The sequence below is a fragment of the Oncorhynchus keta genome, chromosome 21, assembly GCF_023373465.1.
Source record: "Oncorhynchus keta strain PuntledgeMale-10-30-2019 chromosome 21, Oket_V2, whole genome shotgun sequence".
NCBI lineage: Eukaryota > Metazoa > Chordata > Actinopteri > Salmoniformes > Salmonidae > Oncorhynchus > Oncorhynchus keta.
In genome coordinates this window covers 4,563,867-4,581,771 of record NC_068441.1, presented here as the reverse complement: position 1 = coordinate 4,581,771, position 17,905 = coordinate 4,563,867, and the positions used below count along the sequence as shown (strand labels likewise).

Sequence of the window (17,905 nt, the reverse complement as noted above, 5' to 3'; positions counted from 1 at the left end):
CAGGTATTTGGGGCGGCAGGGTAGCTTAGTGGTTAGAGCGTTGAACTAGTAACCGAAAGGTTGCAAGTTCAAATCCCAGAGCTGACAAAGTACAAAACTGTCGTTCTGCCCCTGAACAGGCAGTTAACCCACTGTTCCTAGGCCGTCATTGAAAATAAGAATTTGTTCTTAACTGACTTGCCTAGTAAAAAAAAGTAGTTTCATTTATTGGAAAATGTTCACTAAAGTAGTGCTTGACAGAACCTCATTCTGTTTGATTTGGGGACCCTGTGGGCTCCAAGTTCCCCATCACCACCGCCCACAGAGAGACAGCGGGAGTGGGGCACTATACACCCAAACACTAGACTACAGGGCTCAGTGACATTTTTTCACCAAGGACTAGTCATGGTTCTGTAAAAAGGTGACATCCGTGAACATTGATTATGGGCTCTATTCAATGGAATTTGCATTGTGTTATTTAAGCAGTAGGTTTTTGTTCAGTGGTCTTATAAAATCCCAGAATGGTTTTGGGTTTTGGGTTCTAAATATATATATATATATATATATATATATATATATATATATATATATATATATATATATATATATATATATATATATATATTTTAGAACACAAAACCCCACTATATATATATAGTGCAAAAAAGTATTTAGTCAGCCACCAATTGTTCAAGTTCTCCCACTTAAAAATATGAGAGAGGACTATAATTTTCATCATAGGTACACTTCAACTATGACAGACAAAATGAGAAACAAAATCCAGAAAATCATATTGTAGGATTTTTAATTTATTTATTTGCAATTTATGGTGGAAAATAAGTATTTGGTCACCTACAAACAAGCAAGATTTCTGTCTCTCACAGACCTGTAACTTCTTCTTTAAGAGGCTCCTCTGTCCTCCACTCGTTACCTGTATTAATGGCACTTGTTTGAACTTGTTATCAGTATAAAAGACACCTGTCCACAAACTCAAACAGTCACACTCCAAACTCTAGAGGAGATCTGCATGGAGGAATGGGCCAAAATACCAGGAACAGTGTGTGAAAATCTTGTGAAGACTTACAGAAAACGTTTGACCTCTGTCATTGCCAACAAAGTATTGAGATAAACTTTTGTTATTGACCAAATACTTATTTCCCACCATAATTAGCAAATTAATTAATTAAAAATTCTACAATGTGATTTTCTGGATTTTTTTTTATAGTTGAAGTGTATTTATGATGAAAATTACAGGCCTCTCTCATCTTTTTAAGTGGGAGAACTTGCACAATTGGTGGCTGACTAAATACTTTTTTACCCTACTGTATATATATATATGAATGTATATACACAGTATATATATATATATATATATATATATATATATATATATATATATATATATACACACAGTATATACGGTTTTCAGTATAAATGTGAATGGGTTATAGCCCATACAGTAGAAACGCATTGAATAACACATTGATGATTGGCAAAACAGACATTAAAACAATGAATCATAAGGAAGAAGGTTTTGAAATGTCTATCCTATATTACATTTACATTTAAGTCATTTAGCAGACGCTCTTATCCAGAGCGACTTACAAATTGGTGCATTCCTTATGACATCCAGTGGAACAGCCACTTTACAATAGTGCATCTAAATCTTTTAAGGGGGGGGGGGGTGAGAAGGATTACTTTATCCTATCCTAGGTATTCCTTAAAGAGGTGGGGTTTCAGGTGTCTCCGGAAGGTGGTGATTGACTCCGCTGTCCTGGCGTCGTGAGGGAGTTTGTTCCACCATTGGGGAGCCAGAGCAGCGAACAGTTTTGACTGGGCTGAGCGGGAACTGTACTTCCTCAGTGGTAGGGAGGCGAGCAGGCCAGAGGTGGATGAACGCAGTGCCCTTGTTTGGGTGTAGGGCCTGATCAGAGCCTGGAGGTACTGAGGTGCCGTTCCCCTCACAGCTCCGTAGGCAAGCACCATGGTCTTGTAGCGGATGCGAGCTTCAACTGGAAGCCAGTGGAGAGAGCGGAGGAGCGGGGTGACGTGAGAGAACTTGGGAAGGTTGAACACCAGACGGGCTGCGGCGTTCTGGATGAGTTGTAGGGGTTTAATGGCACAGGCAGGGAGCCCAGCCAACAGCGAGTTGCAGTAATCCAGACGGGAGATGACAAGTGCCTGGATTAGGACCTGCGCCGCTTCCTGTGTGAGGCAGGGTCGTACTCTGCGGATGTTGTAGAGCATGAACCTACAGGAACGGGCCACCGCCTTGATGTTAGTTGAGAACGACAGGGAGTTGTCCAGGATCACGCCAAGGTTCTTAGCGCTCTGGGAGGAGGACACAATGGAGTTGTCAACCGTGATGGCGAGATCATGGAACGGGCAGTCCTTCCCCGGGAGGAAGAGCAGCTCCGTCTTGCCGAGGTTCAGCTTGAGGTGGTGATCCGTCATCCACACTGATATGTCTGCCAGACATGCAGAGATGCGATTCGCCACCTGGTCATCAGAAGGGGGAAAGGAGAAGATTAATTGTGTGTCGTCTGCATAGCAATGATAGGAGAGACCATGTGAGGTTATGACAGAGCCAAGTGACTTGGTGTATAGCGAGAATAGGAGAGGGCCTAGAACAGAGCCCTGGGGACACCAGTGGTGAGAGCGCGTGGTGAGGAGACAGATTCTCGCCACGCCACCTGGTAGGAGCGACCTGTCAGGTAGGACGCAATCCAAACGTGGGCCGCGCCGGAGATGCCCAACTCGGAGAGGGTGGAGAGGAGGATCTGATGGTTCACAGTATCGAAGGCAGCCGATAGGTCTAGAAGGATGAGAGCAGAGGAGAGAGAGTTAGCTTTAGCGGTGCGGAGCGCCTCCGTGATACAGAGAAGAGCAGTCTCAGTTGAATGACTAGTCTTGAAACCTGACTGATTTGGATCAAGAAGGTAATTCTGAGAGAGATAGCGGGAGAGCTGGGCAAGGACGGCACGTTCAAGAGTTTTGGAGAGAAAAGAAAGAAGGGATACTGGTCTGTAGTTGTTGACATCGGAGGGATCGAGTGTAGGTTTTTTCAGAAGGGGTGCAACTCTCGCTCTCTTGAAGATGGAAGGGACGTAGCCAGCGGTCAGGGATGAGTTGATGAGCGAGGTGAGGTAAGGGGGAAGGTCTCCGGAAATGGTCTGGAGAAGAGAGGAGGGGATAGGGTCGAGCGGGCAGGTTGTTGGGCGGCCGGCCGTCACAAGACGCGAGATTTCATCTGGAGAGAGAGGGGAGAAAGAGGTCAGAGCACAGGGTAGGGCAGTGTGAGCAGAACCAGCGGTGTCATTTGACTTAGCAAACGAGGATCGGATGTCGTCGACCTTCTTTTCAAAATGGTTGACGAAGTCATCTGCAGAGAGGGAGGAGGGGGGGGAGGGGGAGGAGGATTCAGGAGGGAGGAGAAGGTGGCAAAGAGCTTCCTAGGGTTAGAGGCAGATGCTTGGAATTTAGAGTGGTAGAAAGTGGCTTTAGCAGCAGAGACAGAGGAGGAAAATGTAGAGAGGAGGGAGCGAAAGGATGCCAGGTCCGCAGGGAGGCGAGTTTTCCTCCATTTCCGCTCGGCTGCCCGGAGCCCTGTTCTGTGAGCTCGCAATGAGTCGTCGAGCCACGGAGCGGGAGGGGAGGACCGAGCCGGCCTGGAAGATAGGGGACATAGAGAGTCAAAGGATGCAGAAAGGGAGGAGAGGAGGGTTGAGGAGGCAGAATCAGGAGATAGGTTGGAGAAGGTTTGAGCAGAGGGAAGAGATGATAGGATGGAAGAGGAGAGAGTAGCGGGGGAGAGAGAGCGAAGGTTGGGATGAGAGCGAGAGGGAAAAGGATACAAGGTAGTGGTCGGAGACTTGGAGGGGAGTTGCAATGAGGTTAGTGGAAGAACAGCATCTAGTAAAGATGAGGTCGAGCGTATTGCCTGCCTTGTGAGTAGGGGGGGAAGGTGAGAGGGTGAGGTCAAAAGAGGAAAGGAGTGGAAAGAAGGAGGCAGAGAGGAATGAGTCAAAGGTAGACGTGGGGAGGTTAAAGTCTGATATCTGAGAGATGTAAGAAAGCGTGTGTGTATCATAGAGCAGAACAACTGACACCTTCTTCATGAGAGTCTCCCCTTTTAATACTGGTGACATTTTTGTTTGTAGCTCCAACAGTTCGTTCGGGACAGTTTGTTTTGTGAAGTCTCCTTCAAAATGAGGACATCTGTGACCTATGCCCTATTGCACGGTGATTTTCTAAATTGTTTGTTTTAATATCTGTTTTTGTATATACAGTTGAAGTTGGAAGTTTACATACACTTAGGTTGGAGTAATTCAAACTCGTTTTTCAAACACTCCACAAATTTCTTGTTAACAAACTATAGTTTTTGCGAGTTGGTTAGGACATTTACTTTGTGCATGACACAAGTCATTTTTACAACAATTGTTTCCAGACAGATTATTTCACAATTCCAGTGGGTCAGAAGTTGATTGTGCCTTTAAACAGCTTGGAAATCGCAGAAAAGTATGTCATGGCTTTAGAAGCTAATTAACATAATTTGAGTCAATTGGAGGTGTACCTGTGGATGTATTTCAAGGCCTACCTTCAAACTCAGTGCCTCTTTGGAAAATCAAAAGAAATCAGCCAAGGAATTGTAGACCTCCACATGTCTGTTTCATCCTTTTGAGCAATTTCCAAATGCCTGAAGGTACAACGTTCATCTGTACAAACAATAGTACGCAAGTATAAACACCATGGGACCATGCAGCAATCATACTGCTCAGGAAGGAGACACATTCTGTCTACTAGATGAATGTACTTTGGTGCAAAAGGTGCAATTCAATCCCAAAACAACAGCAAAGGACCTTGTGAAGATGCTGGAGGAAACGGGTACAAAAGTATCTATATCCACAGTAAACAAGTCCTATATCTACATAACTTGAAAGGCTGCTCAGCAAGGAAGAAGTCACTGCTCCAAAAAAGCCATAAAAAAGCCAGACTACGGTTTGTAACAAAGATCGTACTTTTAAGAGAAATGTCCTCTGGTCTGATGAAACAAATATATAACTGTTTGTCCATAATGACCATCGTTATGTTTGGAGGAAAAAGGGGGCGGCTTGCAAGCCAAAGAACACCATCCCAACCATGAATCACAGGGGTAGCAGCATCATGTTGTGGGGGTGCTTTAGTGCAGGAGGGACTGGTGCACCTTACAAAACAGATGGCATCATGAGGACGGAAAATTACGTGGATTTATTGAAGCAACATCTCAAGACATAAGTCAGGAAGTTAAAGCTTGGTCGCAAATGGGTCTTCCAAATGGACAATGACCCCAAGCATACTTACAAAGTTGTGACAAAACGGCTTAAGGACAACAAAGTCAAGGTATTGGAGTGGCCATCACAAAACCCAGACCTCAATCCCATATAAAAGTTGCAGGCAGAACTGAAAAGGTGTGTGTGAGCAAAGGAGGCCTACAAACCTGACTCAGTTACACCAGCTCTGTCAGGAGGAATGGGCCAAAATTTACCCACTTATTGTGGGAGCGTGTAGCTTAGGCTACACGAAACATTTGACCCAAGTTAAACAATTTAAAGGCAATGCTACCAAATACTAATTGAGTGTATGTAAACTTCTGACCAACTGTGAATGTGATGAAAGAAATAATAGTTGAAATAAATAATTCTCTCTACTATTTTTCTGACATTTCACATTCTTAAAATAAAGTGGTGATCCTAAATGACCTAACAGGGAAGTTTTACTAGGATTAAATGTCAGGAATTGTGAAAAACTGAGTTTAAATGTATTTGGCTAAGGTGTATGTAAACTTACGACTTCAACTGTACATTGATTGGTTGATGAATGTTTATGCTGCACAAAGATAAACTAAACTAAACCAATCGGTTAGTAGTCAGACTTATTGCACCGGTTACTTTGATGGTTGTTCCAATTTAGATCATTGAGGTTCTTTCATTATTCAATCCTCCCTATTCTGGCAGTGATTCTGAATTCATGTTGCGGGTGATTCCTCTTGTTGAATATCATAACTCTGGCTGGATTCCAATAGGAATTACACATAACTTTGCAAGTCAGTACAATGGGTCTCGCATGCCTGGTGTGACCTGTAAACCAGGGGTTTCCTAACACAACTGTGTTAGCGTTTAACCAGTGCTTATTTTGTAATCGGGAAGTGCCGGAACAAAAAGTGAGAGCAAGAGTGGGGTGACCTGGGGAGCTCCGAGGTACCGGAACGCATGAGAAAAATATTACCTCTAAAATAAAGCTTTGAATGCATAGCATCGCATTTGCTTTGTGGCATAGACGAGTAGAGGCACTTACAGAGGTTGCACACATGGGAAACAGTTTTATGTGGCCTAGGGTCCGGTAAATTTTGGATCTTTTATAAACGCAATTCATATTTTTTTACATGACTGGAGACTTTGGCATAATCTGTTTTAATGCCGCATTCAACTAGGAACTCTGAGCTGGGAAATCTCTGACTTTTGACTTCAGTGTGATCAAGACAACTGGGAAATCGTGAAAAAAACGAGCTCCGACTGGAATAATTTTTTTTGGAATGGTCATCCAATTCGGAATTCCAAAGGAGGAACTCTGGCCTCTTTCTAGAGCTCAGACTTTCCAACCTGAAGATCACTGACGTCATAATTCATTTTTTCCCCCTCCAGATTTCCCAGTTGTCTCGAAAGCACCATAATACTGCACAAATGATCGAAATGACACACTACTGACTGACTGAGAATCTGAGATCAATGAAAACGACCTTGTCTTGAATCCATCATTAGCCTAGGCTAGGTGTGTGGAGACACATATTGTATGCTACAATATGAAGAGGAAATGATAGTCCTAAAAATGTTTTCCAGTTTCACTGACTCGCCCAATGATGCCCAGCTCACTTGCTGGTGATGGCCTATGCTCTCATTCGAAAAGCCTCTCTCTTGTTTTACTCTGTAAAACAATATTTGGAAGGTGATCAAATATTTTGCTAGCCTACAGATGACATATTAGAGTCTTATCTTTCAGCAGGAGCCATTTGCTTTCGAACCTTTGTTTCCCAACGATTGAAGGCTTTTTGAAATACTGCGAATAGCCAGTTTTGTCTGCATGCTGTTTGTTCACTGACAGATTGCCGAGTGTTCCCGACTGTAGGCTATGCCTTGTTATCGGACTACACTCCACAGCTAGGCTATTTGTAAAATAAGCTATCGATCCTCTGTGGTAGTTGTTTTTGCCACTGTTCTTTCAGAACAGACAGCAGTACTGTCGCTCCTTAACTTTGGCAGCTCCTCCAGAACCCTTTGCGAAACTATGATTCTATTAGGAAATAAATTATGAAGTGCAATGCTGAAGAGATTAAAGTTGCAGGCTCATGTCTATCAGAGCAGAAGGGGATAGATCATAGAAAGTGAATTTCAATCTAGTTATGTGATTTTTACATTGCACGAGAGGTACCGATTCCTGACAAATAGGTTCTGGAACAAAACAGTCCAAAACCTTCAAGGTGCCGGATCCTGTTCCAGCAGGATCTGGCTCAAATTAAGCCCTGGGTATAACTAGGCCCTCAGCGAAAGGACTTATGATATACAGAAAAGCTGAAAGTTTGGACACACCTACTCATTCAAGTGTTTTTCTTTATTTTACTATTTTGTACATTGTAAAATAGTAGTGAAGACATCAAAACTAAAAGTGTTAACCAAGACTCTTTAAAGTAGCCACCCTTTGCGTTGATGACAGCTTTACACACACTTGGCATTCTCTCAACTAGCTTCATGAGGAATGCTTTTTCCAACAGTCTTTAAGGAGTTCCCACGTACATTGAGCACTTGTTGGCTGCTTTTCCTTCACTCTGTGGTCCAACTCATCCCGAAACATCTCATTTGGATTGAGGTTGGGTGATTGTGGAGGCCAGTTCATCTGATGCAGCACTCCATCACTCTCCTTCTTGGTGAAATAGCCCTTACACAGCCTGGAAGTGTGTTTTGGGTCATTATCATGTTGAAAAACAAATTATACTCCCACTAAGCGCAACCCAGATGGCTTATCGCTGCAGAATGCTGTGGTAGCCATGCTGGTTAAGTGTGCCTTGAATTCAACATAAATCACCAACAGTGTCACCAGTAAAGCACCTTCACAACATCACACCTCCTCCTCCATACTTCACAGTGGTAACCACACATGCTGAGATCATCCATTCACTTACTCTGCATCTCACAAAGACACGGTGCTTGGAACCAAAAATCTCACTTTTGGACTCATCAGGCCAAAGGACAGATTTCCACCGGTCTAATGTCCATTGCTTGTGTTTCTTGGCCCAAGCAAGTATCTTCTTCTTATTGGTGTCCTTTAGTGATGGTTTCTTTGCAGCAATTCAACCATGATGTGTCTGTTACTTGAACTCTGTGAAGCATTTATTTGGGCTGCAGTTTCTGAGGCTAGGTGCAGTTAATGCAAATTAACACTTTCTATCTCCTAGAGATGAATGTACTTTGGTGCGAAAAGTGCAAATCAATCCCAGAACAACAGCACAAGACCTTGTGAAGAAGCTGGAGGAAACAGGTACATTTTGGGTTACCACATGAATCCATATGTGTTATTTCATAGTTTTGATGTCTTCCCTTTTATTGTAGAGAGTACAAATAAAGAAAAACCCTTGAATGAGTAGGTGTGTCCAAACTTTTGACTGGTACTGTATATAATATATGCCATAAATAATTTAATTGTAAAGGCTAATAACGCTGGTGGAACTGTTCATAGAGGGTTCTAGGAAGAACCTTTAGAATGATAAAATTGTTTTTGTTAGAACCCTTCACAGAGGGTTCTAGGTAGAACCATATACAGGGGGTTCTACGAAGAACCCTACATATACAGTTTTTGGTAGAACTGTCTGCAAAGGGTTCTACCAAGCACCAAAACAGGCTCCCCCATGAGGACAAACCAAAGAACCCTGTATGGTTCCACATAGCACCTTTTTCTAAGAGTGCAGGGGTTAGAAGCCTGTCAGTAAGGTCATGAGTCATGCCCTCACCCCCGCTTTCACATCATATCAATCAACACACATCGCACCTAAAAAGCAGTGCACAGAGCCAATTCTCAGGAAGGTATTAATGATGTTACTTTTAGAAATAATTACCTGGATGTTGGTGATGAGAAGAATTAAGGTTGTATAAGACAAAGGGCTTACTGTGTTTGGACTAAGAGCTGAGTGGAATAGCTTGAATGAATCCGGGACCTTAGGACCCATGGCCGTTGTTTGGATATAGTAGGTCCACTGTCGTGTAAGAGTTTACTTTTTATTCATTGTAAGCCTTGCCACACGTGATGTTACGTGGTTGAGAACTCAATGCTAGTGCAGATATGTCAATCCCACTGTATCAATCAAATCATATTGTAGTTTGATAAAAATCATTTGACAGGTCTGAGAGGGTTAAAGGAAAACCAAAAATGATATTTTTGTATTTATTTCATTAGTCCATTGTTGATATAGTTCCAAAATGTTTTCTGTGTCAGCAATCAAGTTTTCAGTATATTTAACTTTCAAAATATAGAAATACAGCTGGTATGATGCATTTCACATCATATTTTTTTTTATCGTTAAGTGCTGGGGGTTCGAGTGTAAAGTTTTCTAACAGTTTCATGTATCCCATTCCATGATATCATGGCAATGGATGAGGCCTATATGTAAATGTGGGCCCACAGTCATGTGTATGATTCAATATGTAAAGCTGTGTGAAATCATATCCTCCTTTCAAAACAATTTCATACCAAACATTTACACAAATTATCTTTTCCATTTCATTTTTACCACAGACAATGTGCCTCTAACAGCAATTGAATTAAAACTTCTTCAGGATTGGAGGGTAACCTGTGGGACGGTTGAGCTAACGTAGGCTAATGCCATTACCATGAGGTTGTAAGTAACAAGAACATTTCCCGGGACATAGACAAAGCATCCTTCACTCATGCTGCCAAACATACCCTCGTAAAACTGACCATCCTACCGATCCTCGACTTCGGTGATGTCATCTATAAAATAGCCTCCAACACTCTACTCAACAAACTGGATGCAGTCTATCACAGTGCTATCCGTTTTGTCACCAAAGCCCCATACACTACCCACCATTGCGACCTGTACGCTCTCGTTGGTTGGACCTCGCTTCATACTCGTCGCCAAACCCACTGGCTACAGGTTATCTACAAGTCTCTGCTTGGTAAAGCCCCACCTTATCTCAGCTCACTGGTCACCATACCTGCACCCACTCATAGCACGCGCTCCAGCAGGCATATGTCACTGGTCACCCCCAAAGCCAATTCCTCCTTTGGTCGTCTTTCCTTCCAGTTCTCTGTTGCCCATGACTGGAACGAATTGCATAACTCTCTGAAGCTGGAGACTCACATCTCCCTCAGTAGCTTTAAGCACCAGCTGTCAGAGCAGCTTACAGATCACTGCACCTGTAGTTAGCCTATCTGTAAACAGCCCATCTATCTACCTACCTCATCCCCATACTGGTATTTATTTATTTATTTATTTATTTAGCTCCTTTGCACCCCAGTATGTCTACCTGCACATTCATCTTCTGCCGATCTACCATTCCAGTGTTTAACTGCTATATTGTAATTACTTCGCCACCATGGCCTATTTATTTCCGTAACTTACCTCATTTGCACTCACTGTATATATACTTTTTGTTTTCTTTTGTTCTACTGTATTATTGACTCTATGTTTTGTTTATTCCATGTGTAACTCTGTGTTGTTGTATGTGTCAAATTGCTATGCTATGCAGTTGCAAATGAGAACTTGTTCTCAACTAGCCTACCTGGTTAAATAAAGGTGAAAAAAAAAAAATCTGATATTGGCAGACAGCTTAAATTTTTGTTAATCTGACTGCACTGTCCAATTTACAGTAGCTATTACAGTGGAAGAATACCATGCTATTGTTTGAGGAGAGTGCACAGTTTTGAAAAGTTATTAATAAACAATTTAGGCACATTTGGGCAGTCTTGATACAACATGTTGAACAGAAATGCAATGGTTCATTGGATCAGTCGTAAAACGTGTGTTATTTTTTACCAGATCTAATGTGTTATATTCTCCTACATTCCTTTCACATTTCCTCAAACTTCAAAGTATTTCCTTTCAAATGGTACCAAGAATATGCATATCCTTGCTTCAGGCAGTTAGATTTCGGTATGTCATTTTAGGCCGATCCTTAAGAGGTTTTAAGCTGTCTGTGTTAGTGAAACTTTTTCTTTTACACATTGTCAGTACATAACAATACACTGCTGTAAATGGACCCCCACCCATACACCATGTAGAAACACTGGTAACCTATAGACTCTATATAATATACAGTGGGGATACTACTGTTTCAGAAGGTCTGGTCACACAAATTGGCAAAGGTCCGGATGGATATTGTAATTTATTGGCGTAGTAACAAACCTCCAAATCACGACCCATGGAACCCAAACTTTAAAAATAATTTCACACCACTCTTGTTGGTCTAGAGAACATTTAGCAGTTGTAAAGCTTATTTCCTACAATTCTACAGATTTTGCCATGGGACGGAGTTAAAATTCTGCAGATTTTAAGCTAATTTCCTGCAATTCTACACATTTTGCCATATCTTATGTGTGTTCGTATGATACCTGAGTGACTCAACAAAATCAATGGGGACTCCCTGGGGTTCAATGCCCCTGGCACGTGATCTGGCCATGATAAGTACAAGATGTAGATAGCTGGTTAGCTGAACTAACCTGCTAGCTAACATGGGCTAGCTGATCAACTGGACATTTCTGACAGGTTATAAATAGCTTTCTAATGTCTGTCAGTGAATGACATTCTAAGCGGATGACTGCCCATGCACTACCACATTTCAAAAGCCTGACTGAGTCCCCCCCCAAAAAAACAATTAGCCATCTGCCTTTTGAGTATGGCTGATATACATCCTTTTAATAGTTTGGGAGATAAAAGATACCATCTGGTAATTCCATCAATACCGAAGTAGTCGATATATGGCCTGAAAGATGCCCTAAATCATTGTATCGATCATTGATCTGTTTCTTAAGGCCCATGAGGCTCTGTGTGAAATCTGAGATTGACTCTGCAGTTTGGGCTTTTAGGGCACCAGTAAAGAGAGTGGAATGAGACCCTCCACCTTTTGATGACTCTTTTACAACTTTCACAGATAGACAAGACACTTTCTGTAGGCAAGCCAATAATTGACTATATTTCACTGCATAGAACCCCTCAAAGATTATGAAATCCATACAGTCGATAAGTAGAGAACAAAATCAAAATAACAAAGATTGTGCTCCTTTATCAGTGGTAAGCATTTGTTCGTTTGTCCGTGAAGCTTTGAATCGGGTTAGTTTGAGCCTGACTAGTCAAGTGCGGTCTTTTATCCCTTTATAGGCCTACACAGCTTAAGCATCAAAACCTCCTTTGTTCTTCTTTCCATTCGTGTGGTTCGCCCACTGGTAACCCCAGTCTCCTCCACAAAACCCTCACATCAGCATCCAAAACTGCTCTCACATAACTAGCATGCAAATTGTTTTTCATTATATGATTCTCTAGGTGTTTAAACCTGATCACATATTGCGTGGATATAACTAGAATTCCAATATGCAGCAGCATAGCAATATAATAAGAATATGTAACACCTTTTGTTGTCATATGGGTCTGGTTACTCATTATGGGATATAAGTCAGGACTTGTCCACTTTTTTGGCATTTCATTCCTTCAGTAGCTTCGTACTGTAGGATACATGCTTTGCCAATCTGTGGTGTAGCTAATGGTGAGACTGGAGAACCTGCTGGCTTGTACGCATTGAGCCTCTTCTGTTTGAAGACTTCACGCAGTGTCCTGGAATGGAACCAAACCACACAGTCACTCCTCTCCACACGCACATACACACACGACCAGCATCCTGACGAGTGTCACTGCCATGTGAAGATTAAACTGTGCCTCCTGAAACAGCGAGGGGAGAGTCTTATGTTCCCTGTTTCAGTGCCCGTGAACAAAATTACAGGCCAATGTATTTTTAGTTATTAGATGTTTGTGTGTGTGTGAAATCTGTTAGAGAGTGAGCCCCTCCATGGCCCGACTGGGATGAGGCATACCTTGGAACAGTGTGCTGTGGGGCCACTGACACCTCATGTCACCTGACACTACTGCTTTTCAGGCCAAGACCGTGGATCCCGCGCCACTCGGTAATTGAATGACACTAATAGGAACACCCATGCATGCGTGTGCCACTTTTATAACAAGCCCCACTTATAATTATGTATACTAGGGGCTCTAGTTTCAACTGCTGTTAAGGCGGCGCTAGTGTCAAACACATGATAGTTTGCAATTTTGTCATGTAAACACTGGCACACTGGCATTTTCGAGCTCTAACACCAGGGTTGGTAAGTTACCTGTGTTGTATTAGCTTGCTTGCGCTGAGGTGGGAGGGTGGAAATATTTAAAGTGTGTCATTAAAAACATGCACCAATGTGTCAATTTCAAGCAGCCCTACTGGTGATATTTAAGACTTACCAAAAGCGGGTTTTAGCAGAAATGTTTAGGAACATCAAGTTATTGCGATAGACTGCTTATCGTTTTTCCTTGGTGTTGAATCCGCTTGTAGTCTAGGCTATATTTCCCTGTTTGTTTGTTTGTCTTTCATGTGGCAAAGTCACAAACAGATCATATCAATGGCGATGGTAAACTAATCTTATTATAACGTTTGAGCAATGTCCAATTGTCAATGGCTCAAACACACAGTGAGTTTTCGAAATGTGAATGCAATGTGTGCAGATGATTATTTCCATGTTGGAGCCAATGTTTGTTGTAACTAGGCCTATTGTAGGGTTACTGTATACTCTTCAAAAAACCTTCAATGGATAGGACAAACATCCATGCCTCCTGCCGAAGATGTGATTTTTAATATCATGCTTCTGACCCAATCCTATTTAGATATATTGTTGTTTAAAAAAAACAGATGGATTGTTTTTTGTTTAATTTTATTAAAAAACACATTTTATTAGAAATATTCACCATCCATTGGTTTATGTTCAGAATGTACAGTGCCTTCGGAAAGTATTCATACCCCTTCACTTTTTCCACATTTTGTTACGTTACAGCCTTATTAAAAAATGTATTACATTATTGGTTTTTCTCATCAATCCACACGCAATACCCCATAATTGTCACGCCCTGACCTTAGATAACCTTTTATTTCTCTATTTTGGTTAGGCCAGGGTGTGACTAGGGTGGGTAGTCTAGTTTTTTATTTTCTATGTTGGCCTGGTATGGTTCCCAATCAGAGGCAGCTGATCATTATCATTGTCTCTGATTGGGGCTCATATTTAGGAAGTCTTTTCCCACCTGTTGTTTGTGCGATCTTGATTTTGTATTGTTGCTTTTTAGCCCTACAAAACTGTGTGTTTCGTTTGTTACTCTTTCTTGTTTTGTGCCGGTCATCATAAATAAAAAATTATTAACCTACCCCACGCTGCACCTTGGTTCGACCATCCTTCCAACAAAGATTGTTACAATAATAAGTTAAAACAGTTTAGAAATGTTTGCAAATTTATTAACAACAAAAAACAGAAATACCTTATTTACTTCTGTAACTTCAGTACTGTAACGTAACAAAATGTGGAAAAAGTCAAGGGGTCAAGGCACTATATATGGCTCGAATGCAATGCAATTTCATCTGCTAATTCCAGAGAAGTGCAAATCTGATCTGTAAAATGGTTCCATGATGTTTATAAGACTACATTTGGGAGCAGTATAACAGTGAGTGGACATTCACCCTCTCTCTTTATTTTGGATCTTTGTCGAGCTCCTGTGAACATATTTGATGTGCGTAAAACCCTCCATAGTCTAAGTTGCCCTGTCTGTATCATACGCCCATGGGGAGCAATTATGGTGCCTGGAACTGTATTTAGACAGCCTATTTAAAATAAGTTGTTTCATTTTCATTATAATTGTATTAGTTATACAATGTCTTTTTAGGCCTTATCAATAGCCTAGTGAATTTAATCTTGCTTATTGACTATGTTTGTCATGTATATGTCCCAATTGCAATTTACAGTAGCCCTAGACCCTTTATCAGTGTGAATTCAGTAGCCTATGTTTAACAATGTATTTCCATATTGAAGCAATACAATTCGAACAACATGCAAACATGTTCAACATACAAATTAGCAAGTATGAGGCAGGCTATTTAAAAAACTAAGCTATAACGGAATAACATTCGAATTGGAGTTGATGACAACGCAATACTACATAAACGATCGTAAACACACAACTTGAAGCAAACACATATTTAGCCATGGAGCACGTTCTGATTGGCCAGTGAGGAGCCAAGCCTTGACACACCCACAACATGTTTATTCATCAAAACCCAGCCCGTTCGCACCACCGCCAGCTACTGCACCTATATTCCGATTGTGAAAATAGCTCAAATATTTTATGACATACCCCTGAACCTATAATTCTATTTTTGAATTAAACTAGGGCTCTAACTGTGTATTCTACTTAAAGGGCAAAACACCAAAGAGAGAACAACTAACATTCCTTTTATGACCATGAAAACAGCAAAGATGGCACATGCCATAGTTACTGTACTTTGTGAGGGCCCTTTGGATTAATATTCAGTGAAATACCTATGCTCGCAGGGTGTCAAAATGGATCATGTGCGTCATGTTTTGAAATCAATCTACACCATTACCGTGTGTACAGTACATCTCATTACATAAAACCTACCAGACCTACTGTACCATTTCTGACATACACTACACTACACTACACTATTTGACTCGGACACCCTAGGACAGGTGGGTGATGGTCGTGACAGCTGGGGATTCAAACACAGCCTGGTGTATTTAGCACGTTTGACAGATTGATCTACACAATAAGACAGATATAGATTTACACAGTAATAGACAGTGTGGTGTGGTGCTTAGTACTTAGAGATGGACCTTTTGGAATAAACAACGCTCCATCCATGTTGTGTAATTAATCACTCAATCTTCTTATCGTGGGTTTGTAGTCCAGCAGCGGGGTCAGATTGACTGAGGTTTTTACACACTGCCATGTGTCATAAATAGCACCAAATCCTAGTTTAAATCTGTAGCGTTGCCCATTAGTATTAACTAACATCCTGCTATCTCCCCTGTTTACAGGTCACACGATAGTGCTGTCTGTCCTGGATCTGAAGACTTGGCATCAGTCATCTCTTCCTTGACAGAAACCACAGGGACTTCTTGGATGTGAAGACTATGTATTGAAGGATTGTGGGATGGAACCAGGGACCAATAAGGGAAAAAAAGGAAACACTGAAATTCCACTGTATGGATGCAGAGCAGAGACTTGACTTGGAGATCCCATAGACTACTGATTAGATCCCATAGAACCATCTATCCAGACTAATGGACTACTGATTAGATCCCATAGAACCACCTATCCAGACTAATGGACTACTGATTAGATCCCATAGAACCACCTATCCAGACACTGGACTACTGATTAGATCCCATAGAACCACCTATCCAGACTACTGGACTACTGATTAGATCCCATAGAACCACCTATCCAGACTGCTGGACTACTGATCAGATCCCATAGAACCACCTATCCAGACTACTGGACTACTGATCAGATCCCATAGAACCACCTATCCAGACTACTGGACTACTGATCAGATCCCATAGAACCACCTATCCAGACAACTGGACTACTGATTAGATCCCATAGAACCACCTTATCCAGACTACTGGACTACTGATCAGATCCCATAGAACCACCTATCCAGACAACTGGACTACTGATCAGATCCCATAGAACCACCTATCCAGACAACTGGACTACTGATCAGATCCCATAGAACCAGCTATACAGACTACTGGACTACTGATTAGATCCCATAGAACCACCTTATCCAGACTACTGGACTACTGATTAGATCCAATTCCTAGCCATTATTGTTTATGTTTTTTCCTCCAATGAACTGCTACAGTAGGAGATCCAAACCTGCAAGGTATTTATTCAGTAAAATCAAAAACTGTGGATTATGCAAGCAAGATAAACCTTAATGCGAAACATGTGACGTGACATTTTCAAATATTTTTCCTCTTTTTGCCACAGAGAAGCTCAATGACTCCAAAACAAAGTGTTTGTGTTCGAGATTTAGATCATAAGCATATCCATTTATTTTTAACCGTATGATGCAGACATCTCTTCTTTTTAAGGTTTTTGATTTTTTTTTAAAGCATTAAGTGTTTGGTTTTAGTAATTCTGTTGGACTGTCAGGTCTGCTTTTGAAGACTTGAGACATCAAAGAAGATGTCACAGTGAAAAATAGTACTAACTACTATGTTGCAGTGCTTGAATTAAAGGCACCATGGTTTCAACAAACCAATTAAAATGACATTAAGCTGAACTCTAACTGTTTTAATATCTGTTTTTAATAGCCTGGTGACCAACATTGAGTAAAAGTGTCAGTATTATCTCAATAAACCTATGTCAAAAGGATGTCACTGAATCGAGAAAGGGTTTGGTTTTGTATCATAGTTTCAAATGTCTCTACAACTAAATACATTTTACGAAATCGCCAACGTCACCTTTACAAGACAACCAAATAACGTACAGGCAAAATAACAACCAAAAGAAATTCAACACCGAATTGTGCATACAAGTGCCACATTACAGGCACTTGTTTGAGCTATATCAGCACAGTACTGTATGTCAAACTTACCGTGAGGCCGGATGACAACAACACTAAAAGGGGTCATTCTTACATTGTTCTGTCATGAGGGTTTGATGATGCATTTTGAAAACAAAGGAATGGAAAACCATGAACTGCTTGGAAAGGAAAGATGTCAGTGAAAGTCAATCTTACTGCACTGACGTCATAGCACCTCTCCCACT

General features: G+C 41.4%; 1 protein-coding gene across 2 annotated transcripts in view; it reads left to right on the top strand.

Moving 5' to 3' along the window:
* The window catches only part of LOC118399971 (chemokine-like protein TAFA-2), a 191,075-nt gene extending 173,566 nt beyond the window's left edge, over positions 1-17,509 (top strand). For both annotated transcript variants that reach the window (XM_035796252.2, XM_035796251.2), the window contains exon 5: positions 16,162-17,509. Coding sequence is in view for 1 of the 2 variants with exons in the window: in XM_035796251.2 (XP_035652144.1) it covers positions 16,162-16,173 (12 nt within the window). In the remaining variant the exon portion in view is untranslated. The remainder of the gene's footprint in view (positions 1-16,161) is intronic.
* Positions 17,510-17,905: the final 396 nt, after the last annotated feature.